The 20820-nt window shown below is 42.2% G+C and overlaps 2 protein-coding genes across 4 annotated transcripts in view; both read right to left on the bottom strand.

The window, feature by feature from the left end:
- The window catches only part of CDC5L (cell division cycle 5 like), a 48350-nt gene extending 41501 nt beyond the window's left edge, over positions 1–6849 (bottom strand). Inside the window, exons 1-5 of one of the 2 annotated variants that reach the window (XR_015251253.1) lie at positions 6548–6849; positions 4151–4254; positions 2495–2656; positions 1769–1896; positions 297–396 (exon numbers count right to left, since the gene is read on the bottom strand). Coding sequence is in view for 1 of the 2 variants with exons in the window: in XM_025925342.2 (XP_025781127.2) it covers positions 297–396; positions 1769–1896; positions 2495–2656; positions 4151–4254; positions 6548–6592 (539 nt within the window). In the remaining variant the exon portion in view is untranslated. The remainder of the gene's footprint in view (positions 1–296; positions 397–1768; positions 1897–2494; positions 2657–4150; positions 4255–6547) is intronic. The other variant, XM_025925342.2, reaches the window with a different exon arrangement.
- Positions 6850–12320: 5471 nt separating this feature from the next.
- Positions 12321–20820, bottom strand: part of SPATS1 (spermatogenesis associated serine rich 1) — a 28206-nt gene continuing 19706 nt past the window's right edge. Inside the window, exons 8-9 of one of the 2 annotated variants that reach the window (XM_086706985.1) lie at positions 14425–14540; positions 12321–14174 (exon numbers count right to left, since the gene is read on the bottom strand). In XM_086706985.1, the coding sequence (XP_086563111.1) occupies positions 14146–14174; positions 14425–14540 (145 nt within the window). In that variant the 3' untranslated portion in view covers positions 12321–14145. Of the gene's footprint in view, positions 14541–20820 lie in introns of both variants that reach the window. The other variant, XM_086706984.1, reaches the window with a different exon arrangement.

Below are 20820 nucleotides of genomic sequence, written 5' to 3'. Positions count from 1 at the left end.
AAAAATAAGATTTTTCCAAAGTATAAGGGTGTCTGGCTGGCTCAGAAGAGAAAGTATGCAACTCTTGATCTCAGGGTTATGGATTCAAGCCCCATGCAAGGTGTACAGATTACTAAAAAAATAAACTTAAAAAAAAAAAAAAAAAACTTTTCCAAAGTATAAAGGAACTAAAGAGTATTAGCAAAACTGGAATTGGACAATTCTAATTATTACCCAACAGAGTTGACAGATCACAGTTTTATGGGGTCTAAGGATGCACAAAATAATTGTTCAACTACGGATGGAAACAACTATACCTTGCTTCTTCCAACTGTTTCTCTCTTGCTTTCCTCTTGGCTTTCTTTCCCTGAGTATTTGCCAAGCGGGCTCTAGCTTCAGAAAGCATCTCAAGTTCATCTGCAAAAATAGAGAAGAAAAACTAAGTTCTTCAACAGAAGTATGGTATGTGAGAGATATACTATAGTACTTAAGAAGAGAAAAACCATAAATATAATCATTACATGGTGTTGTATGGGTTTTGAAGTCGGAGAAACCGAAGTTAAAAACCAGGCCCACCACTTGCTAGCTCTGTGACCCTGGATAACTTATTTATCCTCCCTGAGCATGTTGCATCATCTATAAAAAGGGAATAACAAGTCTTATTTCACAGGAATGTTGAGAAGAGCTAAGTAAAACATAATAGGTAAAGCATCAAAAAGTATTCATTAAATAGTAGCTATAATTACCATATCTCTCATTATCATCAATTAACTGACACAGCACCAATCGTAACAAACTACTGTAAAAACTACTATTTAATTATAAGGAAACAGATACTCTATTAAACAAACCTTTTTTTCCTCAGAAAAGGTTCTTTTCTCCCCTCCAATACATTTCCACGGCTCCCAAAATAGAATAAATTTCATTACTGATGCCTTACAGCAATTCCTGTATAAGGTTGTTGAGTGGAATCACAACTTTTTTTTTTTTTTTTTTTTTTTTAAACAAGATAACTTTTTAAAAAACTCAGATCCCAAGATTACCCACTCCATGCTGCAGCTTACTGACTCAGATCTCCCGGGGAGACCCTGGTACTTGTATTTTTAGAAGGTCACCACATAACAATGATGCAGGTAGGAACCACTACTTTTAAACTTCTAAATTTTAAAATTTCAACAAACATTCACTGAACACTTCACAACATCTCTGTTGAGGTAAGACAGCTATCATTATTCTCTATCTAGCAAGAAAGAGAATCAAATCTCAGAAGGATTATGATCTTGCCTAAGATCAATAGCTAATAAGTGGCAGGCAGGAGACTAAAATCCAGTTCCTCTGATTCTCGATTCAGTGTCTGAAGAAGGCATCATGAGTCTGCCTCCTAGTACTGCACTGCTGCCTTACTACAAAGGTTAAATTACCTGCCTGAAGTCAAAATAGTTAACAGGACTGAACTCCAAATCCTGTCGTGGTACCTCTCTCCACAGAATGGGAAGGAGAAAACAGAACTCTCAAGGGCTTACAACTAGCCTTTAGGGAATCTGTCCAGTAGTATTATGCTGCTTAATTTATTAAATGAAATGAAAAATCAAAAAATAAAGACACTGTCCAGAAAGAACAATTACTCTATAATAGAAGACTGGACACAATTAGAAAGAGAGAATAACAACTGCAGACAGAACTGGGGTTCTAAAAAGTCGGAGGAGCTTAGAAAGAAAACTCAAAGAGTTAAAAAGAGGCCTGAGGACTCTATGGTTACCAAAGAAAGTCCTCAGAAGCACGCACTCACCCTCATCCATATCAATCGGATCAGGCCGTGCTGGTTTTGTTTCTGGATTTGGATCTATTTCCCCAGGTTTAAGTTTTCGTGGATCATCTGTCGTTTCCTCTTCATTGTCTCTTTGTGCAGCTTTATCCCTAGAAAAAAGCCCATAAAAGTTAGTCACACTATCACACCATTCAGTCTTAAGAAATACCAGGTTTCCTAGCACTGGCACTCTTTTCTTTCAAAAACCCAACAGATGGACATTCACAAAATAAAGTGATTCTACTTTAGAGATGGCATTCAAATTCTAATTTCAATGAGTGTTCCATTCACTATGAAACAGGACCCAAGGAGCTCCTTAATCACAAATGCAATAAAGTCATACAAAAAAAAAAAAAAAAAAAACACTTTTCGTGAAGAACCAAGATGTTCTGGTTCACTCTTAGCAATATAATTACGGGTGTAATTATGGGTGATTATTAGCTTTTTTACCATTTTTTCCCTAATTTTCTAAAAAAATAGAGTATGTATGATTATATAATTTTAAGTTACTCTTTTAAAAAGCATGTAACAAATATGTAATATTATCAATAACATGAGACTTAAGAGTATATATTCCGATAGCTTTAGCTCCTTTGGCTTTACTCAGATCTGTAACTGAATGTTTAAACACAGAAAATGCTAAACGCTTATTCAGCCTCACTCAGGAGATATACATACATTTTAACACTGATTTGGAAATTCACTTACAAAAGAAATTCATAGTGTTCCAAGCACTGGGCAGCTGTTCTTCCAATGATTGGCGCAATGGTCCTCCACTGAGTTGGCATCAACTTGGCCAAGTGCAATAGTTTTTCCTCTTCTTCTCGGGACCATTCTGTTTTCTTAATGCTTGGATCTAGCCACTCATACCTATTAAAATGATACCATTTGATACATTCATTAGTCACTCGGCACGAATATCCTATTTACACATTAGATATACTAACTTCTGGTGTCTCAAAAACACAAGCTAACTCTCACCCTTCAATTACAAAATCTGTTCTTTTTAACACTATTTGGTTAACTTTACCCCATTTACTATTCCCTATCTCACTGACTTCTACTGTTTTTTTTAATTATGCAAGACTAGTAATGCTTGAAAAAGGTACCCTAACTGAAACATGATCATATGCCTTCTTTCTCTACTATCAATTGTTTTCGTTTATTTTACACTTTATTAGAGGTTTTGAAATGACCTGAAATAAGACAGTACCACCTCACATTTTTAGTGTTTCTAGTTTTCATAGTACTTTCTCACACTTTTTTTTAATTTTATTTATTTAAGTAATCTCTACACCCAACATGGGGTTCAAACTCCCAACCCCAAGATCATGAGTCACATGCTCTTCCGCCTGAGCCAGCCAGGTGCCCCTCTCCTACTTTGATTCAATTCTCACAATACCTTGGCTTACTTTAAGTATCTGACTTATACTCACTAAATGCTTCCCAATATCATGATTTTGGAGTTTTTTAATTTAAGTAAAACTACTATGCCATCCTCTATCTTTCCTATTGCCCAACCCAACCCACCTTTTCCATCCAGTCTACTTAGCTGCAATTAAGATACAAGCCTTACTAAATATTGGGGCAGGAGCTTAGCTCCACTAAGACAAGCAGAAATCCAAACTTCTTCAGGCTGAGGACAATCTTCCTCTTTGGGATCCAATCTCTACATTCTGATCCTTTCTCCCACCCAGGTGCCTAGGAAATGAAATCACTCTTGTACAATCCAAAATATGATCTTAGTACCACATGGGTCAAGGCTGGGGCCAGATCACTCATGCCAAGAGCTTAATGTGTCCACTACCCTGTGACTTAAAAGGAGACACCACAAGTGCAGTGTTGAGTTAAGTTATATTTTGGGATAGCAAATACACAATATTTCAACCGTGTTGATGAAGAAAACTCACTACTGTGAGCTAGCCTAGAAAACTAACCATTATTTATCATTAATTTCTTTGAGAAAGTAAGTTCTAAATCAACTTACAAATTGTTGGAACACAATCCACTTACAAGCTGGGGTCCATCAATACTAAAAGTAAATTTATTTCATGCTTAACAAAACACTCTCAAGCACATTAACTCATCTGTACCTCGTATCTCCATCAGTTAGTAAGGATTATTATCCCCAATTGGGAGAAAACAGAGACAGGAAAACAGAGACAGGGTATAAAAAAAATGCCTTGCCTAAGATCACACAGGAAGCAAGTGACAGCTAAGGCTTAAATCTGAATTCCCATCTCCCACTCCATACTTTCTGTTGTATCACACTGCCTGCTTTCTTTGGCAAGGTTCAAAGAACTGACATTTTCCTCATCATAATTAAGGTCGCTTTCTGTTTTCTACTCATTAAGTGGTACATACCATCTGGCTTTGCACTGCTTTGCTGATTTTCTATGCAGCAGTGAGGCAATCCTAGACCACTGGTTTTTTCCATATTTCATTACTGCTGCTTTCAGAATTTCATCCTAAAAAAATTGTCAAGGAAAAACAATATATTCAATCACAAAATTCCAAGTGAGAACAGACAAAATTTCTCCCTAGGATTGATAGGCAGAAAAGTCATAAACACACACACACACACACACACACACACACACACCAAGGTCTGGAAAAAAATACAAAAATTTAATTTACTATAACAAACAACAAGCCAGAATTGGCAAAATGCAAAATATTAAGAAGAAATCCCTCCGAAGGACATCCTACCCTCCCTAATACACAACCTCCCCACCCTAATAAATTGGGAGTGAGTACAGCCCAATCTGAGAAACACTACCTGGCAGTGATTAACAAAAAGTACTCTCCAACGTTTGGCTGTCATTCTCAAAAGGATACAGCTCCATCATTTATTCATTCACTCAAAAAACATTTCCTATTTCCTGTACTAGGTCTTCCATACTTCAGAAAAGAGAATGAAATAGGTCTCATCCAGCCTTTAAGAAGCAAAGCAAGACTCTGGGAATCCATTCTCCACTCCAGTTTACAAATGTCATTTTCTCTCCAGTCCCATAACCCCTGCTCTGACCCAAGAATCCACAGGTATAACTCAAGAATTAAGTATTTTTCCCCTACTACACCAGTCAGCTCTTCTTCTAGCCTTTAGTTATTGTTTCACCAGGGCACCCATTCTGATTTGGAATTCACTACTCCCAGGGGAGTCCAGAAAGCTAAGCCATAGACAGACACCAAGGATAACAGAGCGACAGATGAACGCACTTGGGCATCTCACTTTTAGGCTTTTTTCCACATTGAACTTGTGATACATGCCTCATATATGAGCCACTCCACCCCATCCCACCCCCTACCTCATCATCAGACATTTAAAAAGACTGCAGGGCTTTGGCCACTACACAGGAATCCTGCTGTTACTTGATTTTGTACATCTGTCTCTCCCCCAGAAGTCATCTCTTCTCCAATTTAAACAGCCTGGTTCCCTCTGTACAAACTGTGAGACAAGGTTGTCACTGATTTTATGTGTCACTTTGTTACAATACGCATCTTGAAGTAAAAACAAATAGCAACTGTCCACCCTACTAGATTCATTCTGCAACCATTTGCCAAAAAGATTATTTCATGGTGGTTACTGTCCGAGGTTCTAGGGATTCCAAGACCTGGTTCTCTTGCAGTGCTGTCTGCTGGGGAAAAGCAATGTCAACTAGCACTTACTGAAAGACTACTATGTGCCAGACTCTATTCTAAATGTTGATTCATTTAATCTATAAAAGAAGATTACTGTTACTATTATCATCCCCAGTGGAAAACTGAGGCTCTGAAAGGTTAAGAAACTTATCAGCATCACACAGAAGAATATGATGCTTGCAAAAAGATAAAACATGCTATATCAGATGGATGAAAGATGTACCATGGGGCCACTTATTTTTACAGGGTGATAGGGCAAAAATTCAAGAGTTTCTGAACTGGGTTTTGAAGGATGGTCAGAAAGATGTCAAGCAGTAGGGCATTCTGAGAGGGCACAAGCAGTAAAAAGACACAACATAAAAAGATAAGATGTGCTCCTGAAACTGAAAGTTCAGTGCACTATGAACACAAAATGCATCAAAATCTTACTTGTATTTTACTTTTTCTCTACTGCCCTTTAGCTAGCCATTGGCATTATCCATTGCGTTTCTGAAGCAAAGAGACTACTGCAGGTAGTTTGTCCTATCTGGTTTCTATCCTGGCTGAGGCGGAGGCACAGGAAGAGACAGGCCTTGGGATCCGTCGTGAGGACAAACAAGTTATGCCTTGATAAGAGATAACAAGAGGGATGCGGGCATACACGGGCCCTGAACTTGGCACTCAAGCTGCTTCCCCTCCGCAAGGAAGTCAATGAAGGAACAAAGTTGTGGCCACAGCACTTCTCTATATTTTATCAGAGAAGCACAATGCCCAGGCTGACGGACGGGGGTGTGCCAGATAACCAACTCTCCCAGAAGTCCTATCCCGCCCCTTCTACACAGTGAGCTCCTCCATGGCAGGGGCGCGTCCTCAATTCAACAAATATTCACTTAGGGCCTAACAAGTGCCTGGCACGTCAAGTGATTAAATCACGGTCCCTGTCCTTGAGGTGCTCTGATGACTCAAGGCCGAACGTCAAGTTAAGACCTCGAGGGTCCGCCCCGCGCTGCACCCCACCCCCCGCACCGCGCCCACGTAGACCCCGCAGGGTATCCTCCTTGCCTCCCCGACCTCCGCGCGCGTGCGCACAGGCCGCCGGAGGGGGCGGAGGGCAGCGGACGGCGGGAAAGGGGGACTTACCTCGGTATTCCTCCACACACCCCCCTTGATCATAATTCGAGGCATCTTGGCTGTGGGGTGTCTCGGCAAGCGGCCGAGAGGAGCTTCACAGAAGTAGTAACGGCGCTACGGCCACGGGACCTGAAGCCGACACTTCCTCCAAGCGCGACCTTCTGGCTTGAAGAGATGTGCGCAGGCGCAAGGTGGGGGGCGGGGGGAGCAGAGTAGCAAGTCTCGCGAGAACCGAGGCTGCTGAAAGGACTAAGTGCCTTGTTGTTATAGCTCTGGTCTAGGAAGACTGACAGAAACCCATCAAGCCCCTCTGGCTAAAGCGCTCTACGCCCCGCGCATGTCCAGAACAGGTTGGAGGAAACCACGACTCTCGCGAGATACCGCCGGTGGCTCTTAGTAAGCAAGGTTGTGGTGGGATTGATCGTGAGGTCACCTAGTGGCGGAGAAAGGGAACATCACGCGTGCAGAATTAGCCAGCTGGTTTAGGAAGAGCTTTGTTAACTTATTAATTTAGCATTTTATTAGGCATGTAACTAATAGGAATTTACTCGCGGAATACTCAGGAAAAGGAAATAATTTAACCCTAATTTTTTTTTAAGTTTATTTTGAGAGCGTGGGCTCGTGAGCGAGGGAGGGGCAAAGAGAGAGAAAGAGGGAGAGAGAATCCCAGACAGCCTCCGCGCTGTCAGTGCAGAGTCCAGCGCCAGGCTCAAACTGAAGAACAAAGATATCATGACCTGAGCTGAAATCAAGAGTGGGAGGCTTAACCAACTGAGCCACCCAGGCATCCGTAACCCTAAATTTTTTAAGCTGTAAAATAGGGATAATAGTATAGCAACCTCATAGGGTCATCCTAAGGATTAAATGAGATCATAAACCTAGGCCAGTATCTGATATATATAACTACCCCTAAAAGTGGCAGCTGTTATTACAAGAAAGGCAACTTCAGATGATCGGTGATTGTCCCAGAAACCCACAAAAATATCTCATCAGTTTTTCATATATTTCTATTCAATCTATGTGGATTAATAATAAAGTGTTACCATTGATAGGCACTGGTATTAGACAAACTCAGGTTGGATTGAAATCTTCGCTCTCTCATTAGCTTGGGTAATAACCTTGCTGAATCTCAGTATCCTCATCTAAAAAGTGGAGTTAACAATACCTACCTACATAAATTTGGGTGGCAAATTAATTGATACATACCTAAAAACCCAATGAGGTAGAGCTTGTCAAAATGCCATTCCAGCACCTGGGGACTCACTCAGTGTCTACAATTTCTACGATGTAAGTCATGCCCCCTAAGGGCATGCATTATACAACCTGCCCATTGGGACAGAGCAACCCTGTCAAAATGTCCCCCAAGACACCCTTGAACATGCAGACTGCATGTCTCACTTAAGGATTCAGAAAATGCAACATCATGCCACTTCCATAATGTCTAAAACCAAACCCAATAGCCATGAACACAAGAGACTGTCCTCCGACGTCGCGTGCACTGGCCAAACCCCCACAGTATCACCCAAGCCTCACCAGCCAGGACTCAAGAGTCCCCACAAAGAGGCCATCACCATCCCAGCTGGCAACACTAGAACTAAGAGAGAGGCATGCTATATCTCCCCGCCTTGAGCACCAGAGAATGAAGCAACCTTGCTGACACCTTGATTTCTGATTTCCAGCCTCCTGAACTGGGAGAGATTAAATTTCTCTCACTGTAAACCACCCAGTTTGTGGTTTGTTACAGCATCCCTAGGAAACAAAAAAGCTCCCTTTTTAATATAACATTTCCAAACAAAGTTGACCCTGGAAACATTTTTTCTTATGCTATCTATTGGTATTTAGGAAACACAATTTGAGAAACTCTGGCCCAGGAAAAAGAAATTGCCTGCCTCACTCAGTCAGTGGAGCATGTGACACTCGATCACAGGGTGGTGAGTTCAAGCCCCACGTTGGGTGTAGAGAATACTTAAAAATAAAATCTTTCTTAAAGGCCGGGGGTTGGGCGGTGGCACCTGGGTGGCTTAGTTCGTTGAGCATCAGACTTCAGCTCAGGTCACGGTCTCACGGTTCATGGGTTCAAGCCCTGCATCAGGCTTTGCACTGACAGTGTGGAGCCTGCGTCAGATTCTGTGTCTCCCTCTCTCTCTGCTCCTCCCCCCCCCCAATAATAAACATTAAAAGTATTTTTTTAAGAAGTTGGCAGTCCATCCAGCTTACAAAGGAGTAACAGGGATGTTAGCAGGAGGGTTTGTAGGTTGCAATGTCCCCCATTTCTCCACCTCTCATTCCTTTCTGAGGAACCGGTTCTGACTGGGTTAACTTTGCTTAGCCAAGAAAACAATCGAAATTCTAGTTTCCTCCTTGTCCAGTTTTTACCATCAAATTGTGCAGGAAAAGGGCTAAAGTTAGGGTCAGAAGCCTGTGACAATACCAAGACATTGGGGGCGGCTGGGGTTATAATCTTCATCATCTCCCCAAATAAGCAGATGGAATTTCAGTAGAAACACTGTGCTGCTTTGCAAATACAATTTCAAGACCTCTAGGCCTGCCCTGTCTACTGGATTGCTACCCCTAAGCCTTTCCCTTCCATTTAGAAACCCTTCAGCTAATGTTGGAAAAAGCTAATGTCTGGGTAGACATGAAATTCCACGCACCCTAAGTGCTGGTAATTCATACCGTAATGCTAACCATGGTTAATCATCTAAGTTGGCTTGGGGACGCCTGGGTGGCTCAGTCAGTTAACCTTCGGTCTCTTGATTTCTGCTCAGGTCACAATCTCACAATTCGATTCTTTAGTTTGAGCCATGCATCGGGCTCTGTGCCGACAGTGCAAAGCCTGCTTGAGATTCTCTCTCTCCCCCTCTGTCTCTGCCCCTCCCCCACCTCAAAATAAACTTTTTTTTTATATGAAATTTATTGTCAAATTGGTTTCCGTACAACACCCAGTGCTCATCCCAACAGGTGCCCTCCTCGATGCCCATCACCCATTTTCCCCTCCCTCCTACCCCCCTAAATAAACTTTAAAAAAACAAATAAACTGGTTTGGGTTTCGCCTACTGACGCTTCTTCATGGTGGACCCAGTTGTAGTTTGTAGTCTTTTTCTCAGGTGCTCATATTCATTATTTCTAGGGAGTCCCCTATGCCCTGGGGTGGCAAAGTGTTCCCAAAGAGGATTTGGGTTTTTTTCTCAGGCCACAGAGTTTCAGAGCTCTCTTTGAGCGCCTATCTTGGTTTGGGATCAATATTCTGATCAGGTTATTTATTATCTAGACCCTGCATCCACATGGCACAGGCTTGAGATTCATATTTCTCACAGGAGCCTTTTTTCTACATTCACGTACCAGTCCCCAGTGCATATACCCAACTACATCCCAAACAATTCCACTCTGTGTGTGTCACAGTTTCCTCAAATTCAACTTCCCAAAATTGAGCTCCCCCTAGACGACTTCCCCAGCATTCTCTATTTCACCAAATAGCACAGGGCTGCCGTGTATGGTTGTGTAAGTAGTTCACTGCACAGGGACAGAAGGGGGCTGAAATCTAGCTGGCACACTGCTTACCAGGCAATGCATCCATACGACTATCTCCCCCAAGAGGGCATCTTTCCCTAAGTGTATAAAGACACCACGTGCTGCCCTGGCAAGGGCACCACTAGCCACCTTGCTGCTACTTGTCCTTTTCCCATACCTTCCCCCTACCCATATCCAAGTCTTTTTACCTCCTAGTTAGCCCTCAAATCCATCTCCTTTGTGCCACTTCTGTAAGTTGCCAGATTTAGCAAATAAAAATACAGAACTCCCAGTTAAACTTCAATTTCAAGTAAAAACAAAACAAAACAAAACATATTTTTAGTATAATTATGCCTCATGGGTCCATTCCGTCCTCTCTAAGAGGACCCCGCGTGTTACACCAACCCACACTGTACCCAAACAAAAAAACACGTTTCTAACCAGATGATCCTAGCCACGCTCACACCATCACCACTAAAAGCTGCCCCCACACCATTTTTATATTTGGTGGAAACCAACACATTTCCTCAGAAAACAAGTTATGGGGTGGGGAGTGGTTCAGTTGGTTGAGCGTCAGACTCTTGATTTTGGCTCAGGTATTGGTTTTGGCTCAGGTCATGATGCCAGGGTTGTGGGATCAAGCCCCACATTGGATTCCACACCGAATGTGAAGCCTACTTAAGACTCTCTCACTTTCTCCCTCTGTCCCTCGCCCCCACTCAGTCTTTCTCTCTAAATTAAATTAAATTAAATTAAAATTAAATTAAATTAAATTAAATTAAATTAAATTAAATTAAATTGAAATAAGTCATTGGTATATTTGGCTTCTCTTTGGATATGAGGCTGGGCCTCCTCCCCCGTGCACATTAAGAAATGTTTACTTTTCATATTAGTATTTCTTACAAGGTCCGGATTTCAGAGCCTCAGTGTTGGTTCCTCAAGTCGGTAGTGGCGCCCCCATCTCCAGGGAGGGTTCAGGCCATAACCCTTCCTAGAGTTGCCCAGCATCAGAAAGACACCACATGGGTTCCCACGTCCTTTCCCAGAGCCCACAGGGAACTTGGCCAGTAGACCCCCTGCAAGTGCCCCATCTACATCAGGCCCATTGCTCAGTTTCGGGTCAAGGTATCACTGTGTCCTGATTTTCCAGCCGAGAAAGAAAAGCCTCTCCGTCAGTAGCATGATCTGGAGGAGCTCCAGCACTGATATATTTCAGCAAGAAATCCTATACAAGGCTTCTATCTGCCCAGCTTTTAAGGGTCAAAGGCCTAAGAGCAAAAGGAAACAGTCTAACCAAATTGGGTAGCTCATACCAGAAATGTGGACAATTAATGAAATTATACAGAATATTCATAACCCGTTTGTGGAACTGTAAAAGTTTAACATCCAAATATCTTAACATTTTGATGACTAGGAGTGCAGAGACTATAGAAACAGTCTTGGAATTGTCTTCATTTAGCTTATTTGGAGTTGAATGTCACCAGCTGTATAACATAATATTCCCTCCAGTCCACAGAGGCTAGTTTTCATTCTTCCCAGGATCTGAAATTAGAATACCCTGTGTACAATATGAAGTTGTTACTCTAATGAATCTACTTGGAAATGTCATGTACAGGTTGCTTCCATTAAGCTTGAGAGTTTCAGTGATTGAAAGTAGGAGGCGAACACACACACACAGGTACACACATGTGCACCTGCACCCACATGCTTATTTACCAAGGAACCTGCAGTGAGGTGAGGGGGGTTTTCATGCCTTAAAAGGTCCAACATTTTTGTGCCTAGGAAGAAAGGACTGGGACAGCTAGGACACCCACATATTTTTGCCATTTGGCCATTTAGTCTATGCCTTACTCTCCCCATAAGTTTTGTGAGTTTGAGCCCCGTGTCGGGCTCTGTGCTAACAGCCTAGAGCCTGGAGCCTGCTTGGGATTCCATGTCTCCCTCTCTCTCTCTGCCCCTCCCCTACTCGCGCTCTCTCTCTCTCTCTCTCTCTCTCAAAACTAAACAAACCTGGGGCGCCTGGGTGGCGCAGTCGGTTAAGCGTCCGACTTCAGCCAGGTCACGATCTCATGGTCCGTGAGTTTGAGCCCCGCGTCAGGCTCTGGGCTGATGGCTCAGAGCCTGGAGCCTGTTTCCGATTCTGTGTCTCCCTCTCTCTCTGCCCTTCCCCCGTTCATGCTCTGTCTCTCTCTGTCCCAAAAATAAAATAAACGTTGAAAAAAAAAAAAAACTAAACAAACCTAAAAAAAAAAAAAAAGGAATAATCTAGACCTCTTTGAAATCTTCAGGCCGCTATACATCTTCCAAAACTGTACTCTGGGTGTTTTTCTCAATACCTTTATTATATAGGACTCCGTCCCTCCAAAACACCAGGGTCCCCTCTGAGAGCAGTTTCCTGGTCCACCTAGATAATCCCACCTAGAAATTCCTGCAGAATCCTTTTTTGCATCTATATCGTGTTCTCCATTATCCATCCAACACAGGTGGTTGCCACTGAATTTTTTATATTTTAAATAATAGAAGCACAAAAGTTCTCTTTTACAGGAGTAGGTGTCTTTGAGAAAATTTGTTGGCAGCCTCTTTTTTTTCCTTTTCTAAATTATTTGTTTTGTTTGTTTGTTTGTTTGTTTATTTATTGTGGATTTTGTCGGGGACAGCGGTGAGCTTTGTGTCCCAGGGGCAAGGGAACCAGCGCAGAGGTATGCTGATGCTAACCCAAAGAGTGGCCAGACACAGTTGCTGGCCGTGGCCACCATGTTGTCTTCTAGTTGATCCAAAGGTGTGTATAAAGACAGCAAGGATGTACTCCGTTCTAAACCCACTTCATTTACTTCACTTATTGGCTACCTCTGGAGACAATGTTTTCACAGAGAAAGAAGTCGTGTCTCGTGTCTCGAACAATTTGGAGTCTCAGCATGGGCCCCAGTTCTCTCTTTGCGCTTTAACGTTTCGAGAGACCAGACCCACAGCCCTCATTAGCCAGCCAGTGGGGTCTCCTTAGTAAAGGAGATCGGCTATGAAGATGCTGAGTCACTGGCTTGACTGCCGAGGGTCACGGCCTGAATGTATATGGTTGGCTTTTATTCCTATCTTTTCTTCCAAATATTTGCTTCTCGCCTGATTGATGAAAGGCCCTAAGACTCACGACTGGCACTCACTGAGCTCTCGTCCTTCTTGGCTGTGTGGTCAAACAAATACAGGAGTGAGGGAGGGAGTTACAGGGGCAATGGTATGAGTCGCCTGTGGCGATCCAGCCTTCACATTTTTCTGACATGTACCACGTGAATAGTAGAGAAAATCTCGAATGTATTAATGAGAATAGTTTTACCAAACTAAAGCTGACGGCTGCATTTTACCATTGATATGGGGGCATTCTTAGAAAACGAAATTTAACTGACTAAAACTGAAGGTGGACCGTCAGAGAATTGTTATCAATGTTAGGTTCCCCGAACTTGTTATTTTGTATTGCAACTGTTGGCGCATATCCTTGACCTTAGGAGATGCATATCGAAGTATATAGTATGTAGGAGCACAGGGTGATGATGTCTGCCACTCCTTCTCAAACAATTCTTCAAAATAATAACAGAAGGGGCACCTGGGTGGCTCAGTCGGTTAAGCGGCCAACTTCAGCTCAGGTCACGATCTCGCGGTCCGTGAGTTCGAGCCCCGTGTCGGGCTCTGGGCTGATGGCTCAGAGCCTGGAGCCTGCTTCCGATTCTGTGTCTCCCTCTCTCTCTGCCCCTCCCCCGTTCATGCTCTGTCTCTCTCTGTCTCAAAAATAAATAAAACGTTAAAAAAATTTTTTTAAATAATAACAGGAATGAAAGAGAGAGAACGCACAAATTCTGACAAAGGCTAACCACGGTGAATTCTAAGTGAAGGACATGTAGGTATTTGTTCATTGTATGATCCTCACAACTTTTCTGTAAGTTTGAAGGTTTTCAGAACATAGAGTTAAAAAAAAAAAAAAGGCAACACACAGTGATTACTTATCAAAGTCAAACATTTGACTTAGAGCAATCACACTGACAGAAGCAACCAATTGGAAGAGGCTCTCCAGAGTACAGTCAGTGCATGCTCTATGGGCCTGTTTCTGCTTAGGATTGTCTTGGTGAATCCAATGAACCTGTGGATAGAGGCACGGAGTTGAAGGTTGTGCCCCATTACAAGACTAATGGTGCTCAACTAACACACTCAACCAGTGATGCATGACCATGATAACAGCAGCCCAAGGGACCACAGTGTGGGGCAAAAGATACCATCCACTCTGGGAGAGGCTTTGCCTTCTCTCCTCTCCACTGCGAAGCCTCTCAAAAGCCTGCTCTTCTGGGCTTGCCTCCAGTTTTATACTATTCTTTGAAGGTTCTTTAACCCACCAGCAGGGAATAAACTGTGCACCAAGGGGACCGCTGGGTGCCAATTGTCAAGCTCCTCCACCTCTCTTATCTCGGTCTTCAGCCTGTTGGCCTTCTCCTTCACCCAGAAAGGCAAGCTGCAGGAAGAAAACAACACCTGAGTTTGAGTTTGTCTAAAGCAAAATGCACAGACACGTTCAGTGGATAAGGTACTACATCCTCCGAAGTAAGAAGGCCTCCGATTTAGGAGATCAGTGACAAAACACCATGGGAAGTTGTTCCGCATTTGCCCCTCCCTCCAAACCCAGATCTCTTTTCTGCCCTTCTCTGCCCAGGGAGCTGACCCCTGCAACTTGCATCACCTTGATTCCTCTGTGCCCTCACCTTTGAGCTGGGCTTAGCTAATGGGAGGCACCAGTAAGAGACCAGAAAGCCAGAAGAGAGAGAGGTTGTTTATTTCTCACCTAGCTTCTCTACTCCCGCTCATCTCCTGAGGCACCTCGGTTCCAGCAGTGAGTGCACTCTCCACTGCCACAACCCCTTCCAGACAGCCCATCTCCACCTCCCCCCACACAGGGGGGGCAAGATCACTCTTCCTGCTGCTCAGACACATGAGTGGTAAGAGCTGCCCACTGATGGGAGCCCCTGGATGCTTCGCCCTTCCATGTGAGTTCCCTCATCCGGTTCACACATCTGTAAACAGTCCTTTCATTCAGGATTCTTCAGAATCCCACCTGAGCATGCCCTCTGTTTTTCTAACGCTGACAGCCAGCATCCTCCCAAGTCTGTTGGGATTTGAAAGGACATATGCTGGGCCACACTGTGTATGTTCCAAGAGGTACCAGGAATTGTGACTCCTGGGATGAGTCAGAGAAAGAAGATGAAGATTTTTTTTTTTTGTTATCTTTTAAGCAGCTTTGATTTCCATCCATTTAGGGAGAAATGCACCATGATTGGGAAAATGGCCCAATACACCTGCTAGGGATGTGGAAGTTCCTGCAGGAAGGAATGGGGTATTACCACGTAGGTAATAGTTGGAAGTCAAGGGCATCATGTAAAGCTGACAAACCAGTATGAGAAGCCCAAATAAGACCAGCAGGATGAAGAGCAGTACAGAACAATTCTAGCATAAAGAATCCCTAGAACAAGGGGCGCCTGGGTGGCTCAGTCGGTTAAGCGTCCGACTCTTGACTTCAGGTCAGGTCATGATCTCACAGTTTGTGGGTTTGAGCCCCACATCGGGCTCTGCACTGACAGCACAGAGCCTGCTTGGGATTCTCTCTCTCCCTCTCTCGGCACCTCCCCTGCTCGCTCGCTCTCTCTCTCTCTCAAAATAAATAAATAAACTTTAAAAGAAAAGAATCTCTCAAACAAAACCACCATGGTAAAAATAATATAGTACACATAATAAATGTAACAAAATACTAGGATAGAATTGAAACAAATCTGCCGAATCATTAATGCAAAAGATCTTAATTCACCTATTAAAGACAAAATTTTTCAGATCAGCTCACAAAGCAAAAATCCAACTCTGTGTCTATAAGACAGACCTAAACCGAAGTGCTTTGAAAGTCTAAAAACAAAAGAATGGGCAAAGGTGTATCAGTCAATGCAAACAAAACAAAGTATGAGTTGTAATCTTAATATCTGGCAATGTATAAGACAAAAAGCATTAAATGAGAAAAAGAAGATTTTTTTATTTTAATTCTAATCTAGTTAATATAGGATGTTATATTCATTTCAGGTATGCAATACAGTGATTCATCACTTCCATATTACTCAATGCTCATCAAGATAAGTATACTCTTGATCCCCTTCACCCATTTCCCCCATCTCCCACCCACCTCCCCTCTGGTAACCATCAATTTGTTCTTTATAAAGTCTGGTTTCGGTTTGTCTAATAAGATATTTTTATAATGTTAATGGCTATACTTAACAATATAGATAGAAATACATTAATATTAGCACACAATTAACACACCCATTTTCAGTCCTAGCTAGGTCAAATGGACAATTTTATTCAAAAAGATAAATCTTCTGGGGGCGCCTGGGTGGCTCAGTCAGTTAAGCGTCTGACTTCGGCTCAGGTCATGATCTCACGGTCCGTGAGTTCGAGCACCGCATCGGGCTCTGGGCTGACAGCTCGGAGCCTGGAGCCTGCTTCACATTCTGTGTCTCCCTCTCTCTCTGACCCTCCCCCGTTCATGCTCTGTCTCTCTCTGTCTCAAAAATAAACAAACATTACAAAAAAAATTTTTGTTAAAAAAACAGATAAATCTTCTGGGTATGTATCTAACTTTGCAGCCTGATGAAATAGATACACCTTCAAATGCATAGAGAGACAGTCCCCATGATGAGCATGTATTTAGTCACAATGAAAAGTTGGCAAGTTCCATAAAATAAAAGTAATAAAAACAATATCTTCTGATCATTGGGTGATAAAAGTAAAAATGAACTGCAAAATAAAAATCCAAAAGCTCTTCCACCTGGAAATTTTAAGTCTATTAAGTAATTCTTTAGTCAAAAGGAAAAGGCCAACACAGAATTCTTTTAAAAAGTAAGGATAATCTACACTTCAAAATTTGTAAAATAAAAGGAGAGCAGTGGTCAGAGGTGCTTTCATAGCCTTTAATATATATAGTAAGGAATTTAAAAATGAATTAAACATCCCATTCAAAAAATTTAAAAAGTGGGAGCACCTGGGTGGCTCAGTTGCTTAGGCATCCAACTTCTGCTCGGGTCATGATTTCATAGTTCATGGGTTCGAGCCCTGCATCAGGATCTCTATCAGTGCAGAGCCCACTTTGAATCCTCTGTCCCCCTCTCTCTCTGCCTTTCTCTCTCTCTCTCTCTCTCTCTCTCTCTCTCTCTCTCTCTCTCTTTCAAAATAAATAAACTTAAATACATAAATAGGGGCGCCTGGATGGCTCAGTGAGTTAAGCATCAGACTCCTGGTTTTGACTCAGGTCACGATTTCACAGTTTGTGCGTTTGAGCCCCACGTGACTTTGACCTTTGCCATCAGGCTCTATGCTGATAGTGTAGAGACTGCTTGGGATATTCTCTGTCCTCTCCCTCTCTCTACCCCTCCCTCAGTCATGCTCACTCTCTTTCTCTCTCTCTCTCAAAATAAATAATAAAAATAAATAATATACAAGTGATGAGTTTACTTATGGGGCTCCTAAATGGCTCAGTCAGTAGAGCATGTGACTCTTGACCTCAGAATGAGATCTCAGAGTGAGTTCGAGCCCCACATAGGGTGTAGAGATTACTTTTTAAAAAAATCAAAAAGAACAAAAATAAACCAAAAGAGTAGAAAGAAGAAAATAATAACAATAGAAGCAAAGACTGATGCTTTAAAAACAGAGAAAGAGACAGTATAAAATAGAATACAATCTTTAAAGCTTCTTTTTAAAAATAACAAATACACAAACCACTATCTAACCTAATGAAGAAAAGGGGGAATAAAGCACCAACACACAAAATTAACAATAAGGGAGAAACAAGTGAAAGAAGACAGGAAATTGGAACAATTCTATGCAAATAAATTTGAAAACCTAAAAGAAATGGATAACATTCTGGAAAAATTAAACATTACTCATAAGAAAGATTAAGTTTGAACATATGTTGAGGTATGTTCCCTCTGTACCCAATTCGTTGAGAGTTTTTATATCACGAAACGATGGTGAATTTTACCAAATGCTTTTTCTGCATCTGTTGAGATGATCATGATTGTTTATCCTTCATTCCGTTAATGTGGTAGATCACATTCATTGATCTGCGGATGTTGGAGCATCTTGCATCCCTGGAATAAACCCACTTGCTCATGATGTATGATCTTTTTAATGTAATGTTTAATTTGTTTTGCTGATAGTTGAGGATTTTTGCACCTATATTCATCAGGGATACTGGCTTGTAATTATGTTTTCTGGCAGTGTCCTTGTCTAGTTTTGGTATCAGGGTAATGCAGACCTCATAAAATGAGTTTGGAAGTATTCCCTCCTCTTCTACTTTTTTGGAAGTTTGGGAAGGAACGAAATTAGTTTCTTCTTTAAATGTTTGATAGAATTCACCAGTGAAACCATTTGGTTTTGGGCTCAAGTTAACAGATTTCTGATTACTGCTTCCGTCTCCTTACAAGTCATTGGTCTGTTCAGATTTATTTCTTCAAAGGGGCACCTGGGTGGCTCAGTCGGTTAGCATCCAACTTCGGCTCAGGTCATGATCTCATGGTTCATGAGTTTGAGCCCCGCATTGGGCTCTGTGCTGACAACTCAGAGCCTGGAGCCTGCTTCGGATTCTGTGTCTCCCTCTCTCTCTGCCCCTCCCCCACTTGCGCTCTGTCTCTGTCTCTCTCTCTCAAAAATAAATGAACATTAAAAAAATCAATAAATAAAAAAGATTTATTTCTCCATGATTCAGTCTTGTGAAGTTGTATGTTTCTAGGAATGCACCCGGTTTTTATAGGTTGTCCAATTTGTTCGGTGGATAATTGTTCATAGCAGTCTCCTAAATCCTTTATATTTCTGGGATATCAGTTGTAATGTCTCCTTTTTCACTTAATGTTATTTGAGTCCAGTCCCTTTTTTCTTTGGTTAGTGTAGCTAAAGGTTTATCTATTTGGTTTATCTTTTAAAAAAAAACAAAAAAACAGCTCTTCATTTCATTGATTTTTTTCTATTACCTTTTTAGTCTCTATTTCATTTATTTCCCCTCAGGTTTTTGTTATTTCCTTCCTTCTACTAACCTTGAGCTTAGTTTGTTCTTCTTTTTTTAGTTCCTTGAGGTGTAAAGTTAGGCTGTTCATTTGATGTCTTTCTTTTTTCTTAACGTAGGCATTTACTACTCTAAACTTCTCTTTTTGATCTGTTTTCGCTGCATGCGTGGTTTTGGGGTGCTGTATTTCCACTTTCACTTGTGTCGAAGTGTTGTTGTTTTTTTTTAATGTTCCTTTTTTGATTTCTCCTTTGACCCATTGGTTACTCAGGAGCATGCTGTTTAATCTTCATATATTTGCACAGTTTCCAGTTTTCCTCTTGCACACGTTTTCTATTTTCACACCATGTGGTCACAAAAGATACTTGATAGGATTTCAGTCTTCTTAAATGTATAGACTTGTTTTGTGCCCTGGCAATTACTTTTATTTTAAATATTTTAGAATAGCATTTACCAAAAGTGTGCAGTACACAAGGTACCTTGGTGGCTTGGTCAGTTAAGCATCCAACTCTTGATCTCAGCTCAAGTCTTGATCTCAGGGTCATGAATTCAAACCCCACATTGGGCTCCACACCCAGCGTGGAGCCTAGTTTTAAAAAAGAAAAAAAGTATACAGGGGTGCCTGGGTGGTTCACTCAGTTAAGTGTCCAACTTTGGCTCAGGTCACGGTCTCGAGGTTCATGGGTTCGAGCCCCTCATCGGGCTCTGTGCTGACAGCTCAGAGCCTGGAGCCTGCTTCGGATTCTGTCTCCCTTGCTCTCTGCCCCTCCCCAACTCACGCTCTGTCTCTCTCAAAAATAAACGTTAAAAAAAAAAGTTTTTATGTATACAGTACAGACATGAGAGGCCCTAATTATCTGCTTCATGTAATAATGCCGTATAATGAAGGTATTAAAGCTCCCAAGTTTGGGGGCGCCTGGGTGGCGCAGTCGGTTAAGTGTCCGACTTCAGCCAGGTCACGATCTCGCGGTCCGTGAGTTCGAGCCCCGCGTCGGGCTCTGGGCTGATGGCTCAGAGCCTGGAGCCTGTTTCCAATTCTGTGTCTCCCTCTCTCTCTGGCCCTCCCCCGTTCATGCTCTGTCTCTCTCTGTCCCAAAAATAAATAAACGTTGAAAAAAAAATTTTAATAAAGCTCCCAAGTTTGGAATAAAAGGCTTTTTATTTCCACTGAGCTCCAGGGTTTGGTTTCCCAGCTGGACTCCAGTGGGTCAGACTGTGGGTCACTTGCCCACTCTATCTATGTTTATATGAAACTGTTTTGTATTAGAAAGCGAAATTTTTTATACTGACACATATCTTTTTCTAGGTCTAAACCCTCCTTGGGCAACTAGATGAGGTTCAGAAAGGACCTGAACTTAAAGTATGACATCAGAGGAATGATACTTCCCTCTAGTGCGAGAATATTCTGACAGCTTTTTCTCTGCCTCTTCAAACTCTAACCATCCTCCCTGGCTGGACTCATTTAAGCCTGTCCTTCTTTTCTGACAACTCTTAGGTTTTAAAACTCAGGGACCCTGCCTTTTTTCTCCATATAAACGTTCATTAGTGCATACCTACCACAACACATGGCATCCAGCGGGCTGTCCATCATATGGGGTGAAGACGTGGACAGCCCAGCTGATAGACTGCACAGCACTTGCCCTCCAAGTGTCTCACTAAAAACGCTCCATACAAACTGCCCCACCCACCAGGTCAGATTCTA

This window comes from Puma concolor, chromosome B2 (assembly GCF_028749965.1).
Source record: "Puma concolor isolate L17-30 chromosome B2, mPumCon1.1.hap2, whole genome shotgun sequence".
NCBI lineage: Eukaryota > Metazoa > Chordata > Mammalia > Carnivora > Felidae > Puma > Puma concolor.
Note: the sequence above shows the minus strand (reverse complement) of the source record. Positions and strands in the feature narration are given on the sequence as shown.